The sequence below is a fragment of the Dasypus novemcinctus genome, chromosome 12 (assembly GCF_030445035.2).
Source record: "Dasypus novemcinctus isolate mDasNov1 chromosome 12, mDasNov1.1.hap2, whole genome shotgun sequence".
Taxonomy (NCBI): Eukaryota; Metazoa; Chordata; class Mammalia; order Cingulata; family Dasypodidae; genus Dasypus; species Dasypus novemcinctus.
This window is the reverse complement of record NC_080684.1, coordinates 111,743,669-111,765,705: the sequence shown is the minus strand read 5'-3', so window position 1 is coordinate 111,765,705 and position 22,037 is coordinate 111,743,669. Positions and strand designations below refer to the sequence as shown.

General features: G+C 61.1%; 2 protein-coding genes across 7 annotated transcripts in view; one reads left to right on the top strand and one right to left on the bottom strand.

The window, feature by feature from the left end:
* The window catches only part of TUBGCP6 (tubulin gamma complex component 6), a 25,912-nt gene extending 9,484 nt beyond the window's left edge, over positions 1–16,428 (top strand). For 2 of the 6 annotated variants that reach the window (XM_058308976.2, XM_012523197.4), the window contains exons 5-26: positions 5,969–6,142; positions 7,155–7,276; positions 7,378–7,453; positions 7,576–7,685; positions 8,176–8,267; positions 8,348–8,487; positions 8,973–9,122; positions 9,717–9,798; positions 9,888–9,976; positions 10,048–10,163; positions 10,705–10,843; positions 11,088–11,159; positions 11,247–12,705; positions 12,891–12,940; positions 13,049–13,163; positions 13,251–13,422; positions 13,498–13,639; positions 13,872–14,066; positions 14,149–14,281; positions 14,640–14,853; positions 14,935–15,134; positions 15,200–16,428. In XM_058308976.2, the coding sequence (XP_058164959.1) occupies positions 5,969–6,142; positions 7,155–7,276; positions 7,378–7,453; positions 7,576–7,685; positions 8,176–8,267; positions 8,348–8,487; positions 8,973–9,122; positions 9,717–9,798; positions 9,888–9,976; positions 10,048–10,163; positions 10,705–10,843; positions 11,088–11,159; positions 11,247–12,705; positions 12,891–12,940; positions 13,049–13,163; positions 13,251–13,422; positions 13,498–13,639; positions 13,872–14,066; positions 14,149–14,281; positions 14,640–14,853; positions 14,935–15,134; positions 15,200–15,291 (4,134 nt within the window). In that variant the 3' untranslated portion in view covers positions 15,292–16,428. Of the gene's footprint in view, positions 1–5,968; positions 6,143–7,154; positions 7,277–7,377; positions 7,454–7,575; positions 7,686–8,175; positions 8,268–8,347; positions 8,488–8,972; positions 9,123–9,716; positions 9,799–9,887; positions 9,977–10,047; positions 10,164–10,704; positions 10,844–11,087; positions 11,160–11,246; positions 12,706–12,890; positions 12,941–13,048; positions 13,164–13,250; positions 13,423–13,497; positions 13,640–13,871; positions 14,067–14,148; positions 14,282–14,639; positions 14,854–14,934; positions 15,135–15,199 lie in introns of those variants that run through there. The other 4 variants (XR_011650339.1, XR_009188401.2, XM_023587293.3 and 1 more) reach the window with 4 other exon arrangements.
* On the bottom strand, positions 15,293–22,037 carry SELENOO (selenoprotein O). Its single transcript, XM_023587294.3, has 9 exons — positions 21,502–22,037; positions 19,105–19,308; positions 18,025–18,205; positions 17,211–17,341; positions 16,757–17,037; positions 16,526–16,676; positions 16,070–16,252; positions 15,792–15,948; positions 15,293–15,713 (listed from the first exon to the last, which is right to left on the bottom strand). The coding sequence occupies exons 1-9, from the start codon at positions 22,032–22,034 to the stop codon at positions 15,543–15,545; spliced, it is 1,992 nt and encodes a 663-aa protein (XP_023443062.2). The 5' UTR covers positions 22,035–22,037; the 3' UTR covers positions 15,293–15,542.

Below are 22,037 nucleotides of genomic sequence, written 5' to 3'. Positions count from 1 at the left end.
ATCCCACAGATGGTAGCTTTGCCCCACTGGCTCCTCAGCCAAGCACATATACCACATGTCTGAACCTGCGGACAGGTTGCCTTTTTTCTGGCAGTTCTCACGGCCCTCGCCTTGACCTTGGCATTCAGGAGTTTGATTACCAGAACTCCAGGCATGGTTGTCTCTGAGTTTATCCTGTTTGGTGTTCATCGGGCTTCTTGAATGTGCGTTTTCATGTCTCCAGTTAAATTTGGGAACTTTTCTGCCGTTATTTCTTTGAATATTCCTTCTGTCTCTTTCTTTCTCTCTTTTCCTTCTGGATCTCCCACAATTCATATATTGATACCCTCGATGGTGCCCCTCAGGTCTGCTAGGCTCTGTTTGCTTTTTTTTTTTATTAAAGATTTATTTATTTTTCCTCTTCCCCCCCCCCGCAGTTGTCTGTTCTCTGTGTCCATTTTGCTGCGTGCTCTTTGTCCGCTTTTGTTGTTGTCAGCGGCATGGGAATCTGTGTCTCTTTTTGTTGCGTCATCTTGTTGTGTCAGCTCTTCATGTGTGCGGCACCATTCCTGGGCAGGCTGCACTTTCTTTCGTGCTGGGCGGCTCTCCTTACGCGGTGCACTCCTTGCGTGTGGGGCTCCCCTACGCGGGGGACACCCCTGCGTGGCACAGCGCTCCTTGTGTGCATCAGCACTGCACATGGGCCAACTCCATACAGGTCAAGGAGGCCCGGGGTTTGAACCGCGGACCTCCTATGTGGTAGACGGATGCCCTAACCACTGGGCCAAGTCCACTTCCCTCTGTTTGCTTTTTAAATTCCTTTTGCTTTCTGTCCGTCAGCCCGAATCATTTCATTTGTTTTGTCTCCAAGATCACGGCTTCTTTCTTCTGACAACTCCTGTCTGCTGTGAAATCTAGGGAATTTTTCATTTCAGTTATTATCATTGACTCTAGGACTTCTTTTTGGTTTCCTTTTTTTTCTTCATTTAAAAAAATTATTGAAGTGTATCATTCACACATAAACATACATAAACAATAAGTGTATAGTAATAGCTGTGAACTTACAAAACAGACATACATAGCATCCTACAGGACTTTCATAACTCACCCTACCACTAATACCTTGCATTGTTTGCATTGTTGTTAAACATTTTAAACTAATGATTAAAGAGCATTGTGAAAATATTAGTACTAACCAAAGTATTTTCCCCCAGCCCACCCTATTACTATTATCTTTATATCATTTATATATGAACATTCATAAACGATAAGTATATAGTAAAAGTTGTGGACTTACAAAGCAAACATGCATAACATTATATAGGGGTCCCACATATCAACCCTCCACCAACACCTTGCATTGTTGTGAGACATTTGTTACAGATTATGAAAGAATATTGTCAAAATTTCTTACTACTTAAAAAACACATTGCTTAGAAAATAAAATTTAAAAAATTTTTTTATTAATTATAGTCCTTATCTTACATTTGGTATATTTTCCCCCCAACCCACCCTATTATTATTTTTTAAATATATTTTTTATGACAAAAGTTGTAAACTTATAAAACAATCATTCACATGTGCAGAATTCCCGAACAACACCCCTCTATCAACACACCACATTATGGTGGAACATCTGTTACAGATAAAATAATATCACCTCATTGTTACCATGTCCATAGTGTACATTTGGCACACATTCTCCATATTGCCCCATTGTTAACACAGTACATCTTAGGCATAGATGCAAGAATATTATATTATTACTACTAACCACAGTCCATAGGTCACTCCAGTTGTATTTTTCCATGCTTCTCCACATTCCCGACACCCTGCAGTAGTCATGTATGTTTGCTCTAGCTCACGAAGAACACTCTTGCATCTGTACCATCAACCACAGTTCTCATCCACCTCGTGGTTTACCGTGTTATTCAGTTCCTAGAGTATTCTCTAGCATTCTGTCAGTTGGCATTTACATCCCTAGACTACCATTTTCAGCAGTATACCCATTTATAAACTAGTTGTTATTCACTATTTGTTACCATTAACTCTATACATTTCCACACTTTTACATTAAAGCTATTTAAAACGTCTACATACATTAAACATCAGTAGTCCATCTCAGTCCTCCTCTTATCTCCTTTAAGAATCCACCACTTATCACCAGGACTTGAAGATATTTTCCTACATTTTCTTCTAGAAGCTTTATGGTTCTTGCTTTTTTTTTTTTAGGTTTTTGATCCATTTTGAGTTAATTTTTTAATAAGGTGTGAGATAGGGGTCCTTTTTTCTTTTTTTGGCTATGGATATCCAGTTCTTTCAGCACAATTTGTTGAATGGACTGTTCTGCCTGAGCTGTGTGGGTTTGACAGGCTTGTTAAAAATCACTTGACCATACCTGCAAGGGTCTGTTTCTGAACCATAATTTGGTTCCTTTGGTCTATGTGTCTGTCTTTATGCCAATACTATGCTGTTTTACCAGTATAGCTAGGTAATATAATTTAGAGTCTGGAGATGAGAGTTCAATTTTCCTTTTTTAGATGTTTCTGGCTACTCATGATACCCTTCTGTTTCAAACAAATTTGATAATCATGTTTTCAATTTAAAAAAAAAATGCTGGTGGAATTCTTATCGGGATTGTATTGAGAATCTTTGTATCAATTTGAGTAGAATTGACATCTTGATGATGTTTAGTCTTCTTACAAATGAACATGGAATGTTCTTCCAGTTATTTAGGCCTATTTTGATTTCTTCTGAGTTGCAGTTTTCTGAATACAAGTGCTTTACATTGTTGGTTAAGTTTATTCCTATTTGAATTTTATCTGTCATATTTTATTTTCCCCACTCTTTTAATACCTTTAGATACTTTTACTGATATAATCTTCATTTCTAGACTCTCTTCCGGACCTCTCTCTCCTGTATTTTCTTTTCAGACTGTAGCACACCCTTTAGTATTTCCTGCAAAGCTGGTCTCTTGGTTACAAACTCCCTCAGTTTATGCTTATCTGTGAATATTCTAAACTCACCCTCCTTTTTGAAAGACGATTTTTCCAAATATGAGATTCTTGGCTGGAAGTTTTTCTCTTGGAGTGTCTGAAATATTTCAGACTACTGTCTTCTTGCCTCCACAGTTTCTGGTAAGAAATCAGCACTTAATCTTATGGGTATCCCTTTTATGTTATGCATTGCTTCTCTCTTGCAGCTCTCAGAACTCTCTCTTTGTCTTTGGCCTTTGACATTTTGATGAGGCTGTGTCTTGGAGTTGGTCTACTCAGATTTTTTCTGAGGGAGTACATTGTGCTTCTTGGACATGGATATCTATGTCCTTCGAAAGGGTTGGGAAATTTTCTACCATTATTTCTTTAAATATTCCTTCTGCCCCCTTTTCCTTCTCTTCCCCTTCTGGGACACCCATGACAACATATGTTTGTACATCTCTTGCTGTCATTTAGTTCCCTGAGACCTTGTTCAATTTTTTCCATTCTTTTCTTCTTCTGTTCTTTTGTATGTTCACTTTCAGAGGCCATTTCTTCAAACTCACCAGTCCTTTCTTTTGCCTCCTCAAATCTATTATATGATTCCAGTGTTTTTTAAAATTTGATTTATTGTGCCTTTCATTCTCATAAGATCTGCTATTTTTCTATGTATGCTTTCAAATTCTTTGTGCTCATCCAGTGTCTTCTTCATATCCTTAATCTCTTTAGTCATCTTATTGAATTTATTAAGGAGATTTGTTTGAACATCTATGATTAGTTGTCTCAACTTCTTTATGTCATCTGAAGGCTTACCTTGTTCCTTTAACTGGGCCATAGCTTCCTCTTTATTGGTATGGATTGTAATTTTTTGTTGGTGTCTTGGCGTCTGGCTTACTAGAGTATTTATTCTGGATGCAGTGTTTCTCTTTAGTTTAGGACTTCCTGCCTTTCTCTTTTGCTCGTTGTGCTGTGGGAGCCAAGGATATAATTGGTGCTATAAATGTCGAGGCTTAACCTGCCCTAATTGCCCCAGGGATGGATTAAGCTTCTTCCAATTTTCTCCTTTGCCAGGGATAGGGACAGTCACAGCTGTGTGGAATAATCCAAGTCGTGCAGGCCTAGACTGTAGTTGCCCAGAGAGACTGATGAAGTTTCACATCCCTTTCTCCCTTGCCTGGGATGGCGATGGAGCTGCAGGTGTGGGCAGCAATCTATGCAGTGCAGGTCCAAGATGACCGCAGTTGCCTCGGTAGACTTAGGATTATTCAGTCTGTGCCAGCTAAAGGTACCTACAGTTACCTAGATAGGCTGGTGCAGGGCCCGCCAGCCTCCTCCCTGCCAGAGGTGGGGCTGGGAAAATCACTCTGTGATTTTCAGTCTGCCCCTCTTCTCCTTGTACCAGGTACGGAGTTAAGATGATGGCTACCAGCCTCTTTCTGACTTGGACAGGCTCAAACTTTAGCTGTTCTTGGGATTATACTTTAGCTCGTTGAATTTACTCATCAGCAGCTGAAGTTGGTGCCCAACTGTCTCTTCCTCCCCCATTTTTGGGAAGTGGAGCTTCCAATTCCAGCTGTGGAACAGCTCCCAAAGTGGCTTGTGCCTCCACTGGCCTCTGTGGCGTGGAGCGCTCTACTTAGAATCTTCTCTGCAGGTGGGCAGTCTCCTCCTTCCAGTGCTTCAAGGATGTTGCAGGATGCTCTTCTGGTCTCCTGGAGCCCCAGGCAGGTGCTTTAGGTAGCTCTGGGTGTTTATTAACTGTCCTATAGCATGAACTGACTCTAGGAGCTCCTTACTCTGCTGCCATCTTGATGGTTGTCTTTTGGTTTCTTTTTAAAATATTTATCTCTTTATTGAGATCTCATATTGTTCAGTGATCGTTTTCCTGAGATCCTGTATTTCTTTCTCCATATTTCCCTTTATTTCCTTGACCATACTGAGGACTTTTTTTTTAGGCTTTTTCTGATGTGTCCAAATTCTGGTCTTTTTTGATGATGGTTTCTGCATTTTTATCTTGTTCTTTTGGATGAACCATCATCTTGTGTCTTTGTCGTGTAATCTTTTATTGCAATTTGTACATGTTCATATTTTCAAGTGATTTTTAAGTGTCAACTCTGGGATTTAGTTACAGAAATGTCTGTTCCTTAAGTTTTTATCCAGCTAACAAAAATAACAGATTTCCTTGCATGCCAGGAGTTAACATACGTCTAGATCCCTCCTGGATCTGCAGGTGGGTTCTGTGTTGGCTGGGGGTGTCCCTCAGAGTTGCGCCTTCCTACCTGGGACATCAGTCTGAGCTGAGATTGAAGTGTGGGTCCTCTCTGTCTTTTCTGAGCCTGTTTCTTGTCCAGGGCTTGTATCCACCCTCCCCCTTTGAAATAGAGCTGCTCCCCTCCTGGGTGCTCTGTCACGTGACTTACTACAGGGAGTCCTTTGACCGGGGCCACTTCGATGCCCTTGTTTCTTCCACCGCCCAGCTGTGTGCCAGCTGTGGGAGGGTGAGCTGAGATACTTTCAGGTGCTCCAGTATGCGCATTGGGGTTCCAGTGGGGTGCAGGCCAGCTCCATGCTGCACCGGGGGTGGGGGGACAGGGCCACTGAGGGTGCCAGTGCGCTCCATGACTCAGCACTCTCCCGGGCACTGGAGCCCGCTAGCCCTCTTCTGGAGTTTGGCGGGCGGTGGCTCTGCTGCACTTTGCCTGTTCAAAGATTCTGTGGGGACGGCTCCTGGAGCTCCGGCACCACCTCTTGGCCGGCCAGCTGAGTGTGCGGTTTTAAATGCGTTTGCTTTTTCAGGTTGGTGAGGGAAGAATCATACTTTGGCTCCATCTGTATACTTTGTTACCAGGAGAACAGTCTTTGTTTTCCTTTTGACTGTCAGCGCCTCTCTTTTGGAAGTCTCCGTCTGTGCCTGGTCTTGGGGTGCTTGGATGGGAGAAGGGGGTGTTGCCACATGGCGGTCTGGGAGCCACTGGGGAGTCCTGGCCCGGCCCGATGACCTGTCTGCCCCGCAGTCAGCGCAGGCCTTTGCGGTGAAGCCGGGCATCTTCGTGTCGGGAGCGTCCCCCGAGAGCGTGCGCAGCTTGCTGTCAGAGGTGGCTGCCTACGGCACCTGCTACTCCCGCCTCAGCCGCTTCTCCCTGCAGCCTGCGCTGGACTCCTTGCACAGCCGGGGCCTCGTGTTTCAGGTGCGCCCCCCACCCCCCCGGTGGTCCTAGCCCTCCTGAGATGGTTCACATTTGAAACAGCAGGCGCCCCAAGCCCGCGCCTTCCGTTTCTGGGTGAAATCTGGATAGGGTGACCAAGCAGGTTTGTCCCCTGCATCATTCCACTAGTAACCTGGTACCGACGCTTGTGGGCCGGGGATGGGACTGGGATCACCCTCAGATTTGGGGGGTGCAGGGCAGGCAGGGGCATGCAGCACGTGGGGGTCTCCTTGGCGGTGGGGACTCTGAGCCAGGTGGGACGTGTCCTGCCCGCTCCGGCCCCGCCCAGCTGGAAGCCCAAGAGCTGGCATCTCCATGGGTCTGCCCTGGGGGGTGGGGTACAGGCTGCGGTGGGCAGCCGAGCAGCCCCAGCAAACTGAGCCAGGCGCCTGGGGAGAGCGCATGGGCGACGCACCTGCATGGTGAGCTGGGGGCGGGGTCCTTCAAGCTCTGGCACTCCCCTCAGTGACCTGACAAGGTTTGGGATTTCGGAGGTGGGATGGGGCCTGTGGGGTGGGTCCGAGCGGGCCCGGGGGCTGTGTGCGGCTGTTGGTGGGTCTCCGCGGCACCCTAAGAGCAGCTGGGCCTGTGCGTTACGGGCTCTCCGTGAGACTGGGCAAGCTCGGCGTGGGCCCCCAGGGTGGGTCGTGGTCTTGCAGCGTCCCACCGGGGGCTGGTCCCAGCAGCTGGAGGGCCTTGCGGAGATGGCCTCAGCGAGCACAGCCCGGACCCTCCCTGGAGCCGCTGGACCCGGCAAGGACAGGTCGCGGTCTGTGCTCCAGCACCGGTCGTCTCCAGCCCTGTCCTTTGATGCCTCCTGGGCCCCGCCGAGGGTCCATGCTTCCAGCTGGGCTGCATTCCCCGTGGAAGGTGGACCCCGGGCCCAGGGACAGATCCCCTTTGCCCAGCCCCGAAGTTGAGGCTCAGCTGCTGGGCTGGGCGCTGCGCCTGCGGCCTGTGCACCTGGCCGGCCCCTCAGACCCTCGGTCCACAGGCCTTCACCAGCGGCTTGAGGCGGTACCTGCAGTACTACCGGGCCTGTGTCCTCTCCACACCGCCCACGCTGAGCCTGCTGGCCATTGGCTTTCTCTTCAAGAATCTGGGCCGGCAGCTCAGGTGCGTGGCGCAAGGGGGTGAGCAGGCACCGTGCTTGGCGGGCAGGGCCATCTGGGAAGCTCGCACCTGCTCACCAGTCTGGCCTGGCCTCCTGCCCCCAGGTACCTGGCTGAGCTCTGTGGCGTTGGCACCGCACTCCCGGGGACCGCCGGAGGGCCCAGGACCCCCTTCCCCACCGTGAGTCTGCTGTGGGCTGCTCGTGGCTGCTTCGCTGCTGCTGCGCAGTGTCCCAGAAGGGGGTGGTCTCCAGAATGGAGGGTGCCCCTTGGAGGCCTGAGCCCCCCTTCCTTCCTCTGCAGGGAGTGAAGCTGCTCTCCTACCTCTACCAGGAGGCCCTGGACAACTGCAGCAACGAGCACTACCCCGTCCTCCTGTCCCTGCTCAAGACCAGCTGCGAACCCTACACCAGGTGTGGTGGGGGCCCTATGCCCAGCGCGGGGCCCTATGTCAGGCGCGGAGCCCTACGCCAGGCGCGGCCGGTGGGGGGAAGCCCTACGCTGGGTGGGGGGGCGCCCTACGCCAGGCGTGGGTGGGGGTACAAGACTATCGGGTACAGCAGACGGGGCAGCCAGGCTGTGGTCTCAGGGTGGCATCCAGCAGCCTGTGCGTGTTGGAGGCGCGTCCACTCAGCCATGCTCGCCTGCACGTGCTGGCGTCTGGCTCAAGGCTCTCGCCAGCTGCACTCGTCAGGGCAGCTTTCGTTTCATATAAACATTTTCAGTAGAAATTTGGTAGAGGCCGTCCTGTGTCTAAACTTGATGGTGAGTTGCTTGTGCTGAGCCAGACTTAAACGCGCGGGGAGGGTACTTGCGCTCAACCCTGGTCGGCAGCGAGCCCCTCGCTGGATGCCGGCACAGGATCAGCGGGCGGCTGAGCACCTCGGGCCCGGCCGCCTGCAGGTTCATCCACGACTGGGTGTACAGCGGGGTCTTTCGGGACGCCTGCGGCGAGTTCATGATCCAGGTGAACCCCGACTTCCTCGGCTGCAGAGGTAGGCGGCCGCTCCCGGGGCTCGGGGCCTGGGGGGCTGGGGCCGGCTGGCCGGATGCCAGCGTGCGCTCTCCACGCCAGATAAGCTCTACTGGACCCACGGCTACGCGCTCGTCTCCGAGGAGGCGGAGGACTGCGCCCCCGTGTTCCTGAAGCACGTCGCCAACGATGTGTACGTCTGTGGGAAGACCCTCAACCTGCTGAGGCTCTGCTGCCCCCAGGTGAGGGCCCGGCACCGCGCCTCGGGCGGCCACACACAGTGGACGGACGCCCCATGGGGCGTCGCAGGGGCCGCCCCGACCCTGGCAGCAAGCCCGGCCCGGCGGGAGCTTGGTCCTCCGCGGGGACACGCAGCACGTGCCCTTTAGGCCCGCGGTGGCCGCGCAGCCCCGGAACCTCCGCTCTCACTGCCGCCCGCCGGGGCCTCGTCTGGGGCTCCTGCTGTTTTAGGGTGGGAAGAGCAGCGCGGGGGGCACAGGCCTCTGAGGGGCGGAGAGGCGGGGTCACCTGGGCAGGCAGGGCCACGAGCCTGACGCGGGTGCTGGCAGGGGCAGCGGGCAGCTGGAGCAGGGCTGAGTGGGCGGCCGCGCAGCATCTGCCAGGTCAGAGTCTGCACAGGGTCCTCGCGGCTGGGGGCGTCCTGGAGGCCGGTGCCTCCCGGGGGGTCCCTGCCGCACCTGCCGGGTCACACAGTCCCCCTCGGCAGCACTACCTCTGCTGCTCCGACGTCCCCGTCCCGCGGATCTCGGTGGTCTTCTCCCTCGAGGAGCTGAAGGAGGTTGAAAAGGACTGCGCGGTCTACGTGGGGCGCATGGAGAGGGCTGCGCGCTTCAGCTCCATCAGCAAGGAGGAGCAGGTGGGCGGGCACCCGGGGCTGGGGCAGTCCCTGCCTGCCTTCCTGGGCCTGGGGGCTGGCCAGGCGGGTGGAGCTCGGCCCCCTCTTCTCCTGGGGTGCCCCGTGCTTGGGGGGGCCTGCCGGGCCCTTGGGCAGGGGGTTGGGGGGGAGTGACCCCGTGGCCATGGGCGGTGTCGGTCCAAGGGAAGGCCTCCTCCCAAGGGGCGCAGGCCTGAGCGGGGAGGGGGTGCCAAGGGTGCCATGGACCAGCCCATTGGGGTGGCCTGAGCCTCGTGCCCACTTAGGAGGACACCCCTCCATGAAGCAGCCCAGGGCGGTGGGGCGGGAGCACGCAGGAGAGCGTGACCTGTCGGCGGCCTAGGAGCTGGTCTGGGTGCCACTCAGAAATGCCTCACTGCCATGGCTGGTGCCAAGTGCCCGGGCCATGAGCTGCCATGCACCCCCTCCTCCGTGCGCCTCTGTGGAGCGGGTGTGGACCAGGCGAGCTGTCTGGGTCGCACAGCTGTGTCCATCAGCTCTGAAACTGGGCAGCTGCCCGTGCCCGGCCCCCTGTGCAGGCTGAGGGCCAGGGTGGCTCACGGCCGTGGCTTTCAGGAACTCCACGCGGAAATCGCCAAGCAGGAGCTGATCGTCCACGCCCGAGAAGCAGCGTCCCGGGCCCTGAGTGCCCTGAGCGGTGAGCATGCCCGGGCCGTCCCTCTCGCAGTTCTCGGGCCACTCCAAGGGGCACTTTGAAACTGGGAGCCCTCCTGCTGCCCAGTGCAGATCGGCAGATGGCGGAGTGGACGGCCGCAGATGCCAGGAAGCGCGAGCAGTTCCGGAGGCTGAGGGACCAGTTCGTGAAAGACCAGGAGGTGGGTGTCTGGCCCTGGGGCTGGGCGCACGGCCGCGGCACCACGGTCCTCACAGCCTGTGCGTTGCGCAGCGACGCCGGGCGGCCAAGCAGGAGGAGCTCGATGACGACTTCAGCTATGCCTGTGAGCTCCGGGAGAGGGAGCGGAGGCTGGTGGCCCTGGAGGACGAGCTGGAGAAGCAGGCAAGGTGGGCGGCGCCAGGCAGGGTCCCCCTCGGGCTCGCCAGCTCGTCTGGCAGGGAGTGCCGGGGCCCCTGGCACCTTCCTGGGGCTGTCCCGCCTGGTAGAGGCCGTTGCTGTGACCAGAGGCGCGTGTCGTAGCCTCACGCATGGGGGAAGCGAGGCTCGGGGGAGCAGGTAGCGGGCCCCTGGGCGTGGGCTGGCTTGGCACGTAGTGAGTGGATGCCTGCGCCCGTGCTGCCCCTGCCTGTCAGTACCTCAGCTGTGCAGCGCTCCCCACCCAGGGATTGGGAGGATGCGGGTGACAAAGCTCAGGAAGTGTGGCCTCACCCCTGGGCACCCGTCCCTCCCTGCCCCCCTTCTATTCAGGGCGTGGGCGCAAGCGCCCTGGCCACGCTCCCCAGCCTTGTGGGAAGAGAGACCCGTGTGACCAGGCTTCCGGGCCCCTTGGGGCTCGGGGGGGCTTGGCCAGGCGGCGGGGGGCTGCAGTCCAGCTGTGGGTGGCCCACCCCGGGTGCGGCAGCCACCGGTCCTCCCTGCACGCTCCAGGCAGGCGCTGGTCGACCACTACAGCGGGCTGTCGGCAGAGGCGGCCCGTCGCGAGCAGAAGGCGCTGTGGAAGACCCAGCGGCGCAGGCTGGAACGCGTGCGCCTGCTGTTCCTCTCAGAAGACGAGCAGTGCGTTCAGGTGGGAGCCGTGGCCTGGGCTTGGGCTGGGTGGCCCGACGGCCTGGAGCCGCCCCGGTCCTTGTGCCTTTAGGAGGGGCTGGCCTTGCCCTTTGTTGGGAGGAGACGTGGAGGGTCCACTGCTGCCTTGGGAGGACGCGGAGAGCGGGGCGAGGGCCTGGCCTCTGTGGCCTGGTTCCTGGCCCCCTGCCCGAGGGCTGCCCCACCCACCGTGCAGCCCTGGCTCACGGCCTGTGGCTCTGCAGGAGATGCTGCAGGACACCCCTGAGGAGGGCCAGGAGCTGCCGGCCATGCCCCCGGGGGCACTGCGCACCCAGGTGAGGCACTGGGGGCTGCAAGCAGCGCGGGGCCAATGGGTTTGGCCACAGTGGTGGGTGTGCCATGACTGCGTGCTCCTGTTGCAGCCCACGCCTCTGGGACCTGGGCGTCTGGCAGCCTGGGGTGACGGCGCAGGTGGGCCGAGGCCACAGACCCCGGAGTCTCCCACAGCCAGGCTCCGAGGCCCTCGCCCAGCAGCAGGCCTGCAGCCCGAGCCCCTGTCGGCCGAACTCGGCCCCCGAGACATCCTGCCTGCGACCATCGGGGCTGGCCCTGCAGAGACGGGCGCAGCCTTTCTCCTGGCGGAGGCCCTGCAGGCCATCGGCGCAGACCTGCCTGCCTCGACCCCAGGGGCGGGACCTGGAGCACTGGACACGCAGGCCTGCCAGGCGCGTGAGTACGACTTCAGCACCGTCCTGAGGCCGGCAGTGGCCACCTCAGCTCCGCCAGGACCCCTGCAGGCTGTGGAGGGGGGCTTGTGCGGCAAGAGGCAGCAGCAGCAAGGGGACGCACATGAGAAGCTGGCTGAGTGGGTCCCTGACGCACGGTCACTCGGGCACGCGTCCTCCAAGGAGGGGCACAGCTGGCCACGGGAGCAGCAGCCACCTGGGCGTGTGTTAGGGAATATCCGTTCCACACGGGACTGTGCTGAAACAGTACAATCCCGGCCGCGGTGGAACGTCCACGGGCACGTGTCTGACTCCAGCATCAGGGTCGGGGAGAACGTGTCGGACGTGGCGCCCTCCCGGCCGCGGTGGAACGTCCACGGGCACGTGTCTGACTCCAGCATCGGGGTCGGGGAGAACGTGTCGGACGTGGCGCCCTCCCGGCCGCGGTGGAACGTCCACGGGCACGTGTCTGACTCCAGCATCGGGGTCGGGGAGAACGTGTCGGACGTGGCGCCCTCCCGGCCGCGGTGGAACGTCCACGGGCACGTGTCTGACTCCAGCATCGGGGTCGGGGAGAACGTGTCGGACGTGGCGCCCTCCCGGCCGCGGTGGAACGTCCACGGGCACGTGTCTGACTCCAGCATCGGGGTCGGGGAGAACGTGTCGGACGTGGCGCCCTCCCGGCCGCGGTGGAACGTCCACGGGCACGTGTCTGACTCCAGCATCGGGGTTGGGGAGAACGTGTCGGACGTGGCGCCCTCCCGGCCGCGGTGGAACGTCCACGGGCACGTGTCTGACTCCAGCATCGGGGTTGGGGAGAACGTGTCGGATGTGGCGCTCTCTCAGCCCCAGGAAAATGTCACCTCCCAGGCTTACGTGACCCTGGGGGTTCTCTCGGGGGAACCCCAGATGTCCAGGCCCCACCAGAGCCCCCCAGGTTCCATGGCCCTGTCAGGCCCAAGCCCAGGGGCACAGACCTGCCCGCTGGGAGGCGAGCCACAGCCACGTGCAGACCCAGCCCAGGGGCCCGTGGCGTGCACCCCGGCTCATGCGGCCCCCTCCGGCGTCGGGGAGGAGAGTGGCCCCCAGGGCTCACCCTCTGCAGTGGCTGAGCCTGGCACCCCGGGAGACGAAGGCCCCAGGGCAGACGAAGCAGGTCAGTGGAGGCGCGGACAGCCCTGCAGGCTCGGGCAGGCGGGAGGCGCTGGGAGCTGAGCGGCTGCCCTGGGGTGGTGCCCTGGGTTGGTGCCCTGGGTTGGTGACCGGCCCGCCAGCCCCCGCCCCCCAGCAGGCGCTCTGTCCCGACTCGGCCCCTTCTCCCCGTCTGCCTGCATGGCCCAGGGAGTAGTGACAGCCGGGACCTCGCTCCGTGTCCACCTCCGCACGCTCAGGTCAGTGGTGCCGCCATGGGAGGGGCCTCGGGGAGTGTGGGCATGGCTGCCCCTGTGGGCTGGGTTCCTTGCCCGCCAGGCCAAGGCAGCTGAGCGCGGCCTCTGCAGGAGGGCGAGGGCCGGGAGGCAGCGGCCTGGCGCCAGAGCTCGGAGCGGGCCTACCTGGAGGAGCTGGCAGCGCGGTACCGCCCGGAGCAGTACGCGGACAGCTACGCGGCCCTGTGTGAGCCCCAGGCGGGGGCGGTGGAGGGCGGCAGGCCCGGGTGCAGGGCGAGTGCCCCACCCAGCGCTGACCTCCGCTCCCTACCAGCAGCAGAGCCCCTCATTGCCCACCTGCTGCACCACGTGCTCCCTCGGCCCTTCTCCCTGCCTGTGGACCCCCAAGTGCAGGCGGCCACGGGCGAGGCCACAGTGCAGCTGAGCGAGCTGCTGACCCTGCCTGTGCTCATGAAGCAGTCCATCACGGTGCCGCTGGCCGCCCAGTGAGTGCCCGAGCCCCGCCCGCGCCCCGGCTGCCCCACGCCCCTGCCCTGACGCCTGGCCGCCTTCACCCGCAGCGTCTCCTTGGTGAACAAGGCCGTGGTCGACTACTTTTTTGTGGAGCTGCGCCTGGAGACGCACTTCGAGGCGTTGAGGCACTTCCTGCTGATGGAGGATGGGGAGTTCGCACAGTCGCTCAGTGACCTGCTGTTCGAGAAGGTGATGCTGCCTCGGTGTCGTGTGCCTGCAGCCTGCCAGGCCCCGCGGCCACATCCCACAGCCTGCTGGCATGGCAGGGCTGGGGCGGGGGGGCAACTGGCCACCGGGCAGGGAGAGCCAGACCCTCTGACGCCAAGAGGCAGGACAAATGCCCCGAGCAAGCGGCAGGGCCGCCCGGCTGCCCCTGTGGCCCCGGCCCTCAGGCTTGCTCAGGACCCCTGTGCTCCTCCAGCTGGGGGCAGGGCAGACGCCCGGGGAGCTGCTCAGCCCGCTGGTGCTCACCTCGGTCCTGGCCAAGGCCCTGCAGTGCAGCCTGCACGGGGACAGCCCGCTGGCCGCCAGCCTGTCCTTCGCCCTCAAGCACCTGCCTGAGGCCTTTGCCCCCAACGCGCCCGACGTGCTGAGCTGCCTGGAGCTCAGGTACAAGGTCAGCAGCAGCCGCGGCACAGCGGGTGGGGCCCTGGGCACCTGGCCTGCGGGGCGGGCTGTGCTGAGCTGCCTCCCCCCAGGTGGACTGGCCCCTCAACATCGTCATCACCGAGCGCTGCCTGAGCAAGTACAGCGGCATCTTCTCCTTCCTGCTGCAGCTGAAGCTCATGATGTGGACGCTCAAGGACGTCTGCTTCCACCTCAAGCGCACAGGTGAGGGTGGACGCGGGGCCCCCAAGGCACTGCCGCCGCTCACCCCGTGCCCCCCCAGGCGCTGCCGCCGCTCACCCCGTGCCCCCCCAGGCGCTGCCGCCGCTCACCCCGTGCCCCCCCAGGCGCTGCCGCCGCTCACCCCGTGCCCCCCCAGGCGCTGCCGCCGCTCACCCCGTGCCCCCCCAGGCGCTGCCGCCGCTCACCCCGTGCCCCCCCAGGCGCTGCCGCCGCTCACCCCGTGCCCCCCCAGGCGCTGCCGCCGCTCACCCCGTGCCCCCCCAGGCGCTGCCGCCGCTCACCCCGTGCCCCCCCAGGCACTGCCGCCGCTCACCCCGTGCTCCCCCATGCTCCCCACCAGCGCTGCTGGGCCAGGCGTCCAGCTCTGCCCAGTTCCGCCAGCTCCAGCTGTTCAAGCACGAGATGCAGCACTTCGTGAAGGTCATCCAGGGCTACGTGGCCACCCAGATCCTGCACGTCTCCTGGTGCGAGTTCCGGAACAGGCTGGCGGCCGTGGGCGACCTGGAGGAGCTGCACCGGGCCCACGCCGACTACCTCAGCAAGGCCCTCTTCAGGTGAGGGGAGCGCAGCCCGCACCCAGCCGCCCGAGCCCAGCGCCGGCAGGCGCACCCACCGGCACCCGCCCCTCCCCGCAGGGGCCTGCTGACGGAGAAGGCGGCGCCCGTCATGAGCATCATCCACAGCGTCTTCAGCCTCATCCTCAAGTTCCGCAGCCAACTCATCTCCCAGGCCTGGGCCCCGGGCACCGGCCCCCGGGGCGCCGAGCACCCCAACTTCGCCCTCATGCAGCAGTCCTACAGCGCCTTCAAGTACTACTCCCACTTCCTCTTCAAAGGTAGGGCAGCACCACGGGCGGGGGCGCGGCCTGCCTGGCGCGCGCTGACCACCCTGTCCGCGCAGTGGTGACCAAGCTGGTGAACCGCGGCTACCAGCCCCACCTGGAGGACTTCCTGCTGCGCATCAACTTTAACAGCTACTACCAGGACGCCTGACGCCGGGAGCAGCAGCTTTATTGGGGGGTCTTGGGGGCCCCCTCCTCCTACTGCTGTGTCTGGGCACACCAGCCCGGGGCAGCTCGTGGAGGGGGCAGGGCGGGTGCCAAGCAGGCTCGGTCCGGGACGGGTCGGGTCACGACTGTGCATCTCGGCCGTCATGCTGAGGCGGTCTGGGGGCCTCTCCTGGCTTGGCGGCCACCAACAGCCTTGGGTGCCTCCAGGCGTAGAGGCCCAAGGCCTTAGGAGGATCAGGTGACGCTCAGGTCGGCGGCCCAGAGCGGGGGCTTGCTGCTGTAGGAGGGCCGCCGGCCAGGCCCCGCCCCCTCGCCAGCCCCCTCCCCCTCGCCGGCCCCCTTCGGCCCCGCGTCCTCGCCCTCCCTGCAGTAAGGGTCCTCCAGCAGCTTCAGCACCCGCTGGACCTGGAGAAGGGGAGAGTGTGAGGGCTGCTCACTGGCCGCCCACCCTCCCCACGGGGCAGCGGGAGGGGCTGCGCTTGCCTCTGAGAAGTCCCCGTGCTCAGCGGCTGCGATGGCGTTCTGGGCCATGTAGTTGCGTAGCACGTACTTGGGGTTGTGGGTGTGCATGACATGCAGGCGCTCCGCCTGCCAGCTGGCCACGTCCTCCACGCCTGCTGCGTCCTTGTCCAGCCGGGTCCTGGGAAGGCACAGCGGTCTCCTCCAGCAGGCCCCCACGGCCCCCACCCTGGACCAGTCACGTGGGAGGAGGGGTCCCATGAGGCCACCTCCTGGGAGATGGGCATGCCCACATGCCTCACCTGTACTCCTGGAGCCAGGCGGCCCAGCGGCCTCGGTTCTGGCTCAGCAGCTCGGCTGGGCTCAGCTTCTCCAGCCGTGCGCGCTGCTCGCTGCGCTCCAGTTCCCTTGCGATGTGAGCCTGCGCGCCGATGAGCGCGAGGAGCTGGGGGTTCGCCTGTGCCAGCAGGAGCATGGACAGCTGCCTGCGGAGGGGTCTGCTCAGCGCCCACTGGGCACCTGTGCCAGGAGGCAGGCACTGCAGGCTGAGCTGGGTGGGCGCTGGGGGCAGGGGCATCCCTGACAGGCCGAGTCCCAAGCTCGGGCTGTAGCTGGTGCCACCAGCGCACCCCTCGTCCTTCAATAAACGCTTTCCTCTGAACAGCCTTGGTGTTTTGATAAAAAACCAACCCCGTCCCGTTTACGTCCAGCTGGGATGCCGAAGACCCCTGCCACCCGCCCCCACACTGAACACCCACCGGGGGTCCATGAGGGGCCGGGAGGCGAGCTTCATCTCCTCGAGAGATGCGCACTGCACCAGGAGCGCGTCCAGGAACTCCTCGGGGGCTGGCGGCCCGGGCCCCACCGGGAAGGAGCTCAGCAGCGCGAAGCTGTTGGTGAAGTCGGCCCCTGCAAGGCCGTGAGCCTGGGGCGCTGGCCATACCCTCACCCGTGCGGGTCCATGGCTGCCCTGGCCCCCCGCCGCCCACCTGTCAGATGCATGGTCTCCAGGAGCCTGGCCACCAGCGCCCCGTCCTCCGCGTGCGGCGCCCTCACGAGGCCCAGCTTGCCACGCATCTTGTGCAGGTAGTGCTGGTGGAACTCGGCATCGAATGCCTCGGCCAGCACCGTCTCGGCCAGCGCAGGGGGCAGCTCGGGCGCCAAGGCCTCAGCCAGCTTCTGCAGGTTCCAGCGGCACACCTCGGGCTGCTTGCTGAAGGCATAGCGCCCAGCGCCATCGGAGGCGTTGCACACGTGGTCGGGGTCGTACCTGCCACAGGGTGAGCGCCAGGCCCCACAGGACGGGCAGGGTCGGGGGCCGGCACCCAGCCTCACCTCCCAAGCCCAGCGTGGCAGCTCAGCCCCCTGCCCGCGGCAGGCAGCGCCCCCGAGGGCGATGGCCGGACCCCACCCCCCACTCGCCCTGCGGTGCCCTCGGCCCACCTGTCAAGGAAGCCAAAGGGCCCGTAGTCGATGGTGAGGCCCACGATGCTCATGTTGTCTGTGTTGAGGACGCCGTGGCAGAAGCCGACGCACTGCCACTCGGCCACCAGCCGCGCCGTGCGCCGCGCCACCTGGCAGACAGGCCAGTGAGCTCCCTCGGCTGCGAGGCCTGAGCTGCTGCACGGCGCAGCCCAGGCTGTGGGGGGACACCAGCCCAGGAGCAGCAGCGCCGACAGCCGGCACAGGACGTCCTGGGGTGGGCAGCTCTGCCCCCAGCCCCCCCCAGGCCTACGAGCCCCTGCTCGGCACCCACCACCAACCGGCTAGACACGGGGCGCCCGAGAGCACATGGCAGGAGACCCGGCTCCTCTACGGACGAGGACGACCCTGCCGGGGGGCCACGTGTGATGCCCCCTCGGGGGTGGAGCCAGCTCGTAGCTCGGGAAATCCAGACTGCACTACGGCTGCTGGCTTGCCCTGCCCGGGTCTGAGCCACAACAGCGCAGGAGCTGCCGCGGGACAGCACACGGTGCCCCGACGCCCCGCAGCTGTGGCAGCCACGGGCTGGCTCCTCCCCCCAGCACTCGTGGCCAAGCCCCCTCGGCCCCTGCAGCCATGTCCAACACGGAGCGTGTGGCATGCGAACCACCGACGCCTGCGCAATCCGAGGGGCCCTTGGATTTGTCCCAGGACCCCCAGACCCTCTGTTGGAATGTTTGCTCAAACGAGGGGTTGTGGTCCGTTCCCCCAGAAGGCGGGCAGTGGGCGTGGGGGCCTCCACCCACAGGCAGCGCGACGTGCCACCCGCACCCACCTCCCGGAAGAAGGCGGTGTTCCTCTGCAGGCGGTCGCTGGCGTGGGCGGCCTGGATTTCGGGGTAGAAGGTGCTGACCACGTAGTCGAGCAGTTGTGCCCGGATGTCGTCTCTCCCAGCGCTGGGGCCTGCCCGCCCCGTGTGCTCGTCCACGGACTTGAAAATCTCAAAAGACCCAAACCTGCAGGAAGAAGCCACCTCAGGCACGGTGGACCCTCCCAGCACTCGTGGGTAGGGGAAGCCCTTTGGTGGTTTCCCTCTCGGCCTGCCCCTCAGCCCTGGGTGTGTGCTGGTGCCTGCCGACAGGGCCCGGAGACCCCGCTGCCCCCACCCGTGAGGAATGGGCAAGCGGCACAAGGACGCCACCAGCCAGGGCCCCGCATGCCCCACCCTGAGGGCCACTGGCAGCACCCGCTCTACCTCCACTGGGGGCCTGACCTGCCGGGTCAATGGCGCTGCCGCAGAGCCCCCGTGTGCCGTGGGAGGGACAGCACAGAGGCCACAGCAGGGGCCTGCCCGGCTGACCACACACTCGGGCCAAACCCTGCAGGCGAGAGCCAGTGGGAAAGGACCCAGGGCAGCGCCAGGCTGGGGCTTGGCTCGTGTGCCCTGCGCCTGTGCGTTTCCTGACTTTACGTACGGCTGCGTGGCTCTGCTCCGCCGACTCCAGTAACAGCCCCTGAACCACCCCGCACCTGGCGCTTCCGCAGGGCCTGCACCCGGGAGGGCACCTGGGGCCTCCTCAGCCAGCCCGAAGCTCTGCTCCTGCCCAGGCCCTTGGCCAGCATGAGCCTTGGGGCCAGTAACTCAGCTGCGCCTACCCTGGCCGCTGATGGCCGAGACCAGGAGGCGTGCAGGAGCTTCCCACCAGCTCCACGCCTAGGGGCCCCGCAGGCACCGCGCTGCAGCGGGCGTGATGGTCCAGCACAGCCCCTCCGGGGCCTGGGACCCGGCGGTGGGCACAGGCCCCTGCGCTGTTCCCTTGTGAACGTCAGTCATCTGGCTTCGTTTGCTTAGACTCCGTGTTCTAGCTGCACGACGCCAACTACGATGCTACAGTGCACGCAGGCCCCATGTTACCTGAGAAAAGTAGGCGCCACGCGCAGCACGACCGCGCACCGCTCGTGTTTTGGGTTACCGTCATAGAACATGTCCCGCACGACCGTGGACTCGGACGTGACGCAGGCCGCAGCCCGGGTGGTGGGGATGCCCAGGTGGAACATGGCTTCACTGCACAGGAACTCGCGGATGCTGGAGCGCAGGACTTTGCGGCCATCAGCCTGTCTGAAATCAAATGCAGGGTCACCGCACTGGTCAGCCATGTGTCATCTGGGACATAACCTGGCACGGCCCATGGGTGGGCGCTCTCACAACTCCCATGGGAAACAGCCTGGCTTCTCCTCGGAGTCACACGCAGCCTTGCCACTTGGCCTCACCCTCACACCTGCGTGGGCCCAGAGAACCGAGAGCAGGGACTCAGGACAGTACACCCCAACGTTCACAGTGGCCGAGGGTGGAAACAGCCCGAACGTCCACCCATGGATGACGGAAAAGCAAAACGCACCCTGGACACGATGGGACACTATTTGACCATAAAAAGCAGCCAAGTGCTGGCACTTTTAACAACGTACAGAACCCCTAAAGACGTCGCGCTGAGTGAAGCCAGACACAGAACGTGTGTTGTACGTCACTTATGGAATAAACACTGCGTGCAAATTCAGAGACAGGGAGTATAACCCAGCACTTCAGGGTTAGCAGAGAGGAAACAGGGAATTAAGGCCTAAAGGGTGGACAGCTTGTTTGATGATGGAAAAATTCTGTTGATGGAAGGTAGTGAGAGCAGCACAACGTTGTGAATGTGATTAATCCACAGAACGGTATGACAGGGAGAGGTAGAAATGGGAGTTTATGTGTGTGTATGTGCCACAAATAAAAGGAGGAAAAAGAATGCTGAAGAGACAAGGTCAACAACATGACCCTGGACTGAAACCAACAACAGAGGAAAAGGGTTCAAAGAGTTACTACTGGGACACGTGAGAAAAAGTGGAAGACTAAAAAAACTGCTTGAATTTGATAGCTACTTAACGTGGTTGCATAAGTGAATATCCTTGTTTTCAGGAAATGCACATGAAATGATTATACACTTAAGAAGTATGTGGACAATGTACTCTCAAGTGCTCGGTAAAGAGAGAGAGTTGGATAGACAGGTAGGCAGATAGGATGAAATGGCATATGTAGCAAAATGTTAAAAGCTGGTGGATCTGGGTATCTGGGTGGGAAACACGTTGGCGTTTTTAATATGGGGTTATTTTTGCAACTGTTGTGTTACGTTTGAAATTACTTAAAAATAGAAAGTTCTTTTAAAGAAACAAAGCTCTCACAGTGAAGCCCCACAGCACTGTCTGTGGCAGAGAAAGCCTGAGGACCACCAGAGATCATGGCTGTTTCCTCCCCTGGCAGGGCCACGGAGGATCCACAGTGCCACGCCCTTAGAGGGACCCACCACACAGAGGCCATGGGTGGGGACCAGAGCCTGGGCAAGGGCCTGAGAACCCAACCCTGGGGCCCGAGACCACAGCCATCCTCAGAAACCAAGGACGCCACACGCAGGAGGGACGGCCACAGCGTGGCTGCTGAGGCCTGACGCCACCGCCAGGGGGCAGACTGGGCGGGGATGGAAAGGACGCAGGACTGTCAGTTCACTCTCGACGGTCAGGCAGGCCTCCAACTCTTTTTTTAAAAATACTGAGCCTGCATTATTTTTGCTAATTAGAAAAACGCAAATATAAAAAAGAAAACAGAGCTGCAGCATAGTGGAGGCAGAGACTGGTGCTGGCCAGAGCAGGCTGTGCCTCCACCCTCTAAGAGGGTGGCTGGACGAGCTGCTTGCTCCTGGCCTTTGGGCACCCAACCTACCCACCTACAAAGTAATTATGGTTACCAAGAGGTGGCCTTGGCCCTCCCAGCCAGCATCCCAGTACTCTCTGCGGCAGGAAAGTGCCAACGACCATCTGGAGAGCTCCCAAAGGAGCAAAAGTACAGGGGAGGACAGGTGTGCCTTTCTTCTCACAGGGAAGAGCAGCCAGCCCCAGCCCTGCGTGGGGTTCGGGTGCGAGAGGTCCCGGGGTCTGATCCGCCCTCGCCTGGCAGGGAACCCTGTGACTCTCTTCCCGGGGATGAGCGGCCCTTTGGCCAGGCACTGGCACCCGGGTTCCTTAAGGGTCAGTATGCGGGCTGCGCCGGACTGCGGCTCGGCCCTGAGCTCGATGCAGCCGGGGAAGGGCTCCAACCTCCCGGTCCCTTGTCCTGGCGACCGAGGGACCTGTGCGCCTGCGCCTTTACGCGCGCGGTTCCCTCCTCGGGAGCCGTCGCGCTTTTCCGGAGTCAGCGCGCTAGCGCGTCCGGGGCCCTGGAGTCGGCGCTCACCAGGCGCACACCCAGACCCGGGTCCGGCGCGTGGGGTCCGAGGCCGCCCACCTGGAGAAGGGCGTGGGGCCGGCGCCCTTGAGCTGCAGCTCCCAGCGCTCGCCGGCCGCCGTGCACACCTCGCCCAGGTACATGGCGGCGCCGTCGCCCAGCTGCCCCGCGAACTGGCCGAACTGGTGGCCGCAGTAGCAGTGCGCGGCCGGCTCGGCGCCGGGCAGCAGCGCGTTGCCGCTGAAGAAGAGCGCGGCCTCGGCCTCGCGCGCCTCGCGCTCCCCGGCGCCGGCGGGCGGCGCGCCCAGGCCCAGCAGCGCCAGCGCGGGCTCCGACAGCGCCACGACGCGCGGCTGCCGCAGGGGCAGGGGCTGCGCGCGGCTGAAGCAGGCCCCGGGCACGCTGCGCGGCGCCGACGGGGCGCCCTCGGGCCCGGGCGGCGGCGCCTCCACGGGCAGCTCGCGCAGGGCGCGGTTGTCGAAGCGCAGCCCCGCCAGCCAGCGCGGCGCCGGCTCCATGGCGGCGGCCCGGGCGGAGCGGGGCGCGGGCGGCGAGCGACGGGCGGCCCCGAGCGCGGCCCTGAGCGCGGCCATCCG

Coding starts and splice junctions, on each gene's coding strand:
- SELENOO (XM_023587294.3), bottom strand. CDS start 22,034: ATGGCCGCGCTCAGGGCCGCGCTCGGGGCCGCCCGTCGCTCGCCGCCC. Junction 18,206..19,104: donor GTGGCGCCTACTTTTCTCAG/GTAACATGGGGC, acceptor TTCTTCCTGCAG/GTTTGGGTCTTTTGAGATTT. Junction 16,253..16,525: donor CGGCCCCTCATGGACCCCCG/GTGGGTGTTCAG, acceptor ACCCCTCCGCAG/GCAGCTGTCCATGCTCCTGC.